General features: G+C 40.9%; 1 protein-coding gene across 2 annotated transcripts in view; it reads left to right on the forward strand.

The window, feature by feature from the left end:
• The first annotated feature begins 1933 nt into the window (after positions 1-1933).
• Positions 1934-7879, forward strand: part of LOC101859116 (zwei Ig domain protein zig-8) — a 35495-nt gene continuing 29549 nt past the window's right edge. For both annotated transcript variants that reach the window (XM_005103896.3, XM_035971204.1), the window contains exons 1-2: positions 1934-2172; positions 3719-3739. In XM_005103896.3, the coding sequence (XP_005103953.1) occupies positions 2001-2172; positions 3719-3739 (193 nt within the window). In that variant the 5' untranslated portion in view covers positions 1934-2000. The remainder of the gene's footprint in view (positions 2173-3718; positions 3740-7879) is intronic.

The raw sequence follows: 7879 nt of genomic DNA on the forward strand, positions 1-7879 counted from the left end.
CCAAGTCGGTGTACAGAGATGTTGGAGGGGGCTCTTGTGGCCTAGAAGTTAAGGTGTTGGCCTCTCATTCAAAAGGTCCCGGGTACGAATCAGGGTAGCAACCGAAACATTTTCTTCTCTAAAATTGTCTCCTTTCACCTCCGTTCCTGCTCTCAAGCAATGTTCTGTCGTCTGTTTTCGTCTCCTCTTTCTGCCCCACCCCCTCATCTCCTTTGCCCCCTCTTCTGGGCTCCTGACTCTTTCTGCAACCTTTCTACTGCTGCTCCTTGGCTCCTTCTTACTGCTGTCTTATGTGCCACACCCCTGATCTTCTGGTAGGAAAAATCTACACCTAGCCTTCTCGGACAATGGCGAAAAATCTCGGAGGGACCGTGTGCAAGTTGAACACGTTAAAGATCTCTTGGTGATCTAAAACTGATAAGAGTAGGCTTCGGTCACTACTCGGGCAAAATTCCAAATTTCCTACCCACTGAAAATGTTCGTTGTGTCCCGCGCGCTCATGTGACCAAATGCAGTTGGGAGGGCCGTAAAACACTTACCAAAAAAAAAAGATGTTGGTCAGCGCATACGTGCCAAACAGACTCTCCGTGAAACCACTCAGCGGCTATATATTCATAGAAGGCAAAGTAATTTGAAACGTTCACGGGAACACGCATTTCTAGCGCCCCCTCACAACAGCTGGGATTTGTCTTGCATGTATGACAATTGTAAGGGTCTGTTGGTAGTCCTCACAGTCCTCCAAAGCCTGTTCAGACATGCATGTTTTTCAAGTTTATCAGGGAACACTTCCAGTTTCGCTCTCGCTCTGTCCCATCGGAGATCCGCGTTGTTTCGTGAGTCCTGCCCATGAAATAAATTTAACTTTACCCAAGGGGAGCAACGCAAAGATCAAACAGAAAGATGAAAAGAAAGAGGTGCAGTCTTTTCAAGCCTTGCCCTAGTGCCTGCGTACCCGCTTTTGGAATGTGTGTGTTTCTGAATATAGCTGTACTCCTTCCAGGTTTTGCACGATGAGTTTGTTTTTGCACGAGGTTCCAAACGTGCTCTGTCTCAGAGAATATTTTACAGTTTCCGACGGGAAAAAATATGCACCTCTTTGTTTGTAGATGTGTATATCAAAGACGAAAAGGCTTGTATAAACGCTTGGTCACGTAAAAATTAACTAATTTGTCTTTGCATCCATGAATTTGTAAGGTTCAACTCTTTGATATTCGCAGCAAACCATCTTGCTCCGTACTGCAATCGAGACGTTTCCAGACAGACGATAATCAAATTGACTGTAGTCCCAGACCCTTGACAAGGGCGAAAATGTATTGAGTAACAATTGTAGAAACAGAATGACTGGAGTAGGAGAAAAAAATAGACAGGGTAATGTGATTGTTCCTCGTAAATAAAAAAAACCCAGGAAATTGTTCGCTCTTGTGCGGGGTTGCATTATTGATCGACCATATGTTCTCATTTCAATTTTGTAAATCACCATCGGGTTGCCATTCTTGCCGATTGTCCGTTTGCGAAGATGTTTTATGTTACCCGTACCAAATATTTATACATTTCTTTCCTCTTGACAATAGTAAGAAAAAGGTTTCGGCAGCAGCTTTTTGGTAAGCCATTTCTCCCATCAAAAGTTCAAGACTGAGCGTTGTCTATACTTGAGTTGAAAACATACCGTGACGTGAAGCATGAAAGATCAGTTTACACAGAAACACGGGTAGGGGAGTGAGAATGATGTTTCCCACATCGAAGTACTGGAAAACAACTGACGATGTCAATGAACCTGGAGGAGGAGGAGGAGGAGGAAGAGGGGGATGAAGAGGAGGAGGAGGAGGGGAAAGAGGAGGAAGAGAGGGAGAAGGAAGAGGCGGGAGAGAAGGAGGAGGAGACATACAAAAGTTGGCTGGGACAGTGAAGCCACGTTTATCTTGACCTTTGTTTGTTTTCCTGTTCTCTTTTAGGTTGTCTGGCGTCGAATCGAAGAGGATCGGTTCCTTACGATAGGAAAGATGACGTGGACTTCAGACCCCAACATATCAATGGACCCCTCTCGAAAACCAGGTCAAATCACCAACTGGGACCTGGTGATACGCCACTTGAAGCCCAAAGACGCCGGCGTGTACGAGTGTCAGATAACCTCCAAGGCCGGGCTCGTGAGATTTGTCACTCTCAACGTCGTGGGTGAGTGAAAACGGAAGCTGTTTGCGGCCGTTACTAATAGTTCTGTCACCCTCTATGTTTACACGAAAACTCTCTTTTCCAAATGACTGAGGGATACGGATATGTAACAATTAAAGCCGTTCTTAAAGTACAATGGTCTAAATCATGTGCTTCTCTTGATATAAGTTCAATTGGTGATTTTTGCACAAAAAAACAAAGACTATCTGTATCTTTTTTTAACTTTGAACGGTTTACTCAGTCTTTGGAAATTCGAGTTCACGGTTAGAACAAAGGGTCTCTGAAATAACTTTTGAACCAAAAAAAATGTGTACCCCTTTTAGTCCATAATATCTCTTTCATTTCAGTCGACGCCCTGCTCTACGTTGTTGTTTATTTTCTATTTTAATATTCTTTCCAAACCACTCCTTACTTCAACCTATCAGCTTGTCTGTGTTTGTACGTTTTATGATATTACAAATTATAGACTTTGGTTTATATACCCTTCTTTCCTCTTGCGTTGCCTGTCAGTTGACAGCTTCACCCTGTCTCTGCAACCTGCTTCCCTGTTTCTTGGAAAAGCCTTTACATTTATACAGTATAATAAGCTGAATTAGCTGTAGCATTCCTTGTTTACAGTTTCTCTAAATGTGGCTTTGACGAACCTCTAAGAGAATCAAAATTTCATCATTTTTTGTTGCATTTTCAAAAACTGTAAATTTACCTCCACATTGATCTGGCATCTTGTGACAGCCAGTTTTAAAAAGGATACTCTTTAGAATTGGCTCAGCAGATACTCAAGATCCCAAAGTACCCAGTAGGGTGTAAGAGCTCATCCATTTCGGAATAACATTTAATCTTCTCATACTTTTCCAGATAAAAGTAATCCGACATCAAAACTCTCAGAAAACGTTTCCATGTTTAAGCGGTATGGTAAGCCATACAATTCTATACAAATTGCTACTTTTCATGATACAAACTGCTGCTTTTTTAGAATATGCTATAAATGTTCCCCATGTATTTACAAATAAAAATCAGGTTTTTTTCTAGCTGGGTAAGTATTACCATTTCTGCAATATTAAAGCAGAGAGGCTATTGGATTTCCTCCCATGAGTAAGGATTTGTAGACACCCTGCAGTCTTCAAACACGACTGCATTGAAAAGTAAACCCACTGATCAAATAAACTGTTGATTGATTCCCGAAGTATTACAGAAACCCTCTCCACAACACAATTCAACTTCTTGGTGTATCAAGTAGGAGAATCTTGGTTTTCAGATGGTTATTTTCCCTGCCAAAGTGTTACAGAAACCCTATCCCCAACACAATCCAACCTCTCGGTGTATTAAAGATAGCCAGCACTTCGTTTTAGATGGATATTTCCCCATGCACCTTAACCCCAGCAAAAAAGCCTCTTTTTCATTACAAAAAACAAACAACATTACCAACTCCCTTTTTTGCAATGATTGTACATCTGCTTATACCTACCTTATATTATACTCTATCATGTATCAGTTTCCTGTACTTTGGTTCTATTATTTTACCCTTTTTATATTATCTCTTCTCTTTCAGGCCCGCCGATCACCAAACCAGGTATTTAGATGTGATTTTCTTTTTTTCTTTTTTTTTTTTTTTTTGGTTCTCTCGTTCATTACCTATTTATCTCAATTACTTATCATTGAAGTGGCTGGGACTTTGCCTTTTCTTACTGCACCCTGAGTTGTAACTGAATGCATTTAACTGCACGGTTCTGCTTGTATTGTTAACCTGTTTGTTTGATCGCTTGTTACCCCTAATCGCACCAAAAGTCTTGAGCTTCCACAGGATTATAGAAGTGGTCAGCCCTTACTTTCCCTTTTCCCCTCTGTCTGTACTTAATCACAAATTGAAGTACCTACTCGTCACAGTCATCCGATGCATATTTGCGTGATCTCACTCACAGGAAAAAGTCTGTTGGTTTCCTAGAGTGGGAGCACAAACGAACGATAAGATTTTTTAAAAACAAAAAGAAACAGACATTGTACCTTCAACAGTCTTGGTTTTCAGTGTTGGTACCGTCACATGCTGTTATGATTTTTTTTTGTCGCTAACCCTTGATAGGTCTTTTGAAAGTTGCACACAACTGATTTTTTGTACAATACATTCTACAATGTAGGCCTACCTATTTTTAAGTGACCAAATTATCACACACACACACACACACACACACACACACACACACACACACACACACACACACACACACACACTCACAAGCAAACACATTCACATACACAAACCGACAAACTTACACACACACACAATTCACACTCACATACACACCCACAAACTCACACTCACACACACAGACACTCTCAAACACACACACACACACACACACACACACACACACACACACACACACACACACACACACACACACACACAAACTCACACAGACACGCACGTATACACACTCAAAGAGAGAGGGGAGAACTGAGAAAGAGAAAGCGTGAGAGAGAATGTGTGTGTGTGTGTGTGTATGTGTGTGTGTGTGTGAGAGAGAGAGAGAGAGAGAGAGAGAGAGAGAGAGAAGAAGAAGAAGAAGAAGAAGAAGAAGAAGAAGAAGAAGAAGAAGAAGAAGAAGCTTCTAATAGGGGAACTGCACAAATTTAGAAGCTAGGGTTCCCCAAAAGGTCATGTGGTTTATGTATCTTCACACGTCAGGGTCCCGACGCGTCTAGACAGGCTCTGAGATGCTCCATGAAATGAAACCATCTCTTGTGGGTTCCGAAAGTGGGTACAGTATGGGCTATACGCTAAATTTTGCTGAAAATTTCATCTTTATAAAATACATCTGACAATATAATCCCAAATTTAGATCCCTTTAAGGTATACTGTGGGTTGTATACAGCAATTACAAACTCTTACAGTAACATAATTCATATTTGCTGGGATTCAAAAGACCTCGGCATTTTCCTGAGTTGTGTCCGTTGGAGCTGAGAAGCTTTTCATTGAAAACTACTTACGCCCAGGAAGTTGTCTCACTAACAAGGCCATCCCCAATGTCCGGATCGGATGCAGGAACAACTTTACTTTACATTCTCAAAGCGGATTCCATATGGCATGGGTTTAACAAAGTCATTTACTTCCTTGTTACTTAAAGTACTATAATAATTGTGTACAACTCCTGTTGTCGCTGTTGAGGTTAGACAACTGACAACAGCCAAAGTGCCCGATTTAATGACTTACGATCTCCGCAAAAGAGGACGTTAGGGTATTTGTTTGTCCTATACGATAGTTTTCCTCAATCATAATGTCATCTATTGGAAGCTTTAACTCTTACCTAGAGGGAATGTGCAAAGAGTTAGCTGCAAACACGTCTTGAAACGTTCATACTAAAGGTATTCCAAAAGGGCAAAGTTACCGTAATTTGGGAGGTTTGGTATCTGGCAAAGAAAGAGGGAAAATAGTAACCAAATGTCAATAGTCCGATCTATCTTAGACCCCAAAGTAAGTCACGTAAAAGCAACCTGTAACAAATCATATATTGTATGTAAGTGTGCATCTAATAAACAGATGTGTCCCTTAAAAGAGGTAGTACGCAAAATTTCAAACACTGCTACCGGCAGTTGAGATCCTTACAAAGATTAATTATACTATGATCATTTCATTTTTGGGCGAAGTGAGGTACCAAGATCGTCAATGTATGCTCCAGACCTGACACCTGAAGAAGCAGAATATAGCACTGCGTATTTAGTTGTGCGTCTCCTTCAAGTGTGACTCTCGTTGAAGTGAAGTCTGACTCTTCCTTGCTTGTGTTTCTTCCTCTATAACCTTTGGAAAAACAAACGCTTTCCATATCCTCAATTTATTACGTATACTGAGCGATCTGGAGCTCAGCCGTGTGTGAAACGTAAATATTTAGCTTATTGAGGAGAAACGGTGGGAAATCTGTTACAGGTGTAAGCTCAGAAATAAGAAACAAAAATCAAACAAAACAAATAGATCACCGAGAACCAATAATGTTATAATAGAGGGAAAATACTAGCGACAAGAGGCTGGATGTTACAGCTCAGTGTTGTTTCTGCCACTTGCATCTGTATCGACTCCGTATGTGTACATATAAACGGCGTTATGCTACGATACGCGATTCCTAAGGGACAGGGGGGGGTTGTGGTCTGGTGAGACTTTGGCTTTAAATTGAGTCAAAATATCTTTTTTACGCTTTTGCACTTTTGAATACCTAAATTATGTGTCTAGATATTGAATTCAGTACTTTCGACCTTGATGGCCATTTTTTTTCCGCATTGTGTTTCTTATGCATAGCTCCCATTATCACGGTGGATCATGATCGACTTTGACAGCCAATTTCCCTGAACTGTGTTTTGTTTTTCATGGACAGCACGCCACCAAAATACTAAAGTCTCAATTATATGTTCTTATTTCCCTGGATGCATGAAATTTGACACATATGTGTTCCCTTTTCGGGAGTTTTTCTTTTATGACAGGGTGGGTGAGTATGTACGTGCGTATATCAGGTTGGGGGTGTGTTCTCAACGTTTCTTACAACATGAAATTCTAAGGCATGCTACATTCATGAAAACACCCAAATAAAAATAACAGTGACCCTATTACCTCACTATAGGTCCTGCTTTTCCATTCCTATCTGACAAAGTAAAAGTTTAAGGTCGGCCACGTTTGCCTTTTCGAAGGATAAGTTGCAACGAACTGAGTAACCAATATCTTCCAAGATAATATTTGATTAGAGAATTTTTTAATAACTTGTATTTCGTCATTTCCTTTATTTGTATGTTTACCAGGAAAGGAAGAGAAGGCGGCAACATAGGACAGAAATATCCAAAAACAAAAAAAACAAAAAAACACACCCAAAGACAAAAATGTAGAATGATACGAAAACTTCATTCAGTTTCGATGCAACCTAGAGCATGGGCAGGTGTGATAGGTAAATATTTAGTCTTGTGGGGAGAAAATATGAGAGATTAGTTACAGTTGCATGTGTTACAAAAAGAAACCATAGGCATTGTGCAAGCGAAACGAAAACAAAGAACAACGTCTATAATCTCAGCCGGATGACAAGACTTTATGACTGCCATGTGCCCTTGTATTCTCCCCGCATGGGAGCCAACCTTCCGCAACCGGAAATACCCTGACGTACGTCCAGAGAGTCGCGCATGTGCGGAACGAAAATGGTCCGAAAGGAAAATAAAAACGATTAGATTTGAATCAATAACACGATACGATACCGAAAAAACAAACCAACAAAATGTGCACCGACACTGAAGGGGGGATTTTAGGTTATAGAATGTATTTTGTTAGGGATAGCTGTGTTCCGCCGGTAGAAGTTTAACGGGTTTCACTTTGTTATCCTTTTCATCATCGAGTACTCCTACCCCCCTTAAACCCTCGTGTTGTTTTTTGCTCTTCTCCTTTCTTCTTTTTTAGCCCGCCAGTAAAATAGGAGGGGTGTCCATCGGGAAGGGGGTATATTTATAGATCTTGAATTTACGAGCAATGTTGATTGTTTAATTCCACAACTAAGAGTTCAAAAGTTTTCGGCGTCTGTGCAGTTGTACTTTCACTCAACGCCTTGAACACCGAAGACGTGATTTCTATTCCTGATTGAGAAAGTTTATTTAATCGAGTCTGTCTGCTGGGGGTGCAGTATCCCATTCAACAGGGCGTGGCTCTGACAGGCAGAGCCGAAGCAGCCCACCCCCCGGAATAATCTAA

Source organism: Aplysia californica, unplaced genomic scaffold (assembly GCF_000002075.1).
Source record: "Aplysia californica isolate F4 #8 unplaced genomic scaffold, AplCal3.0 scaffold00395, whole genome shotgun sequence".
NCBI lineage: Eukaryota > Metazoa > Mollusca > Gastropoda > Aplysiida > Aplysiidae > Aplysia > Aplysia californica.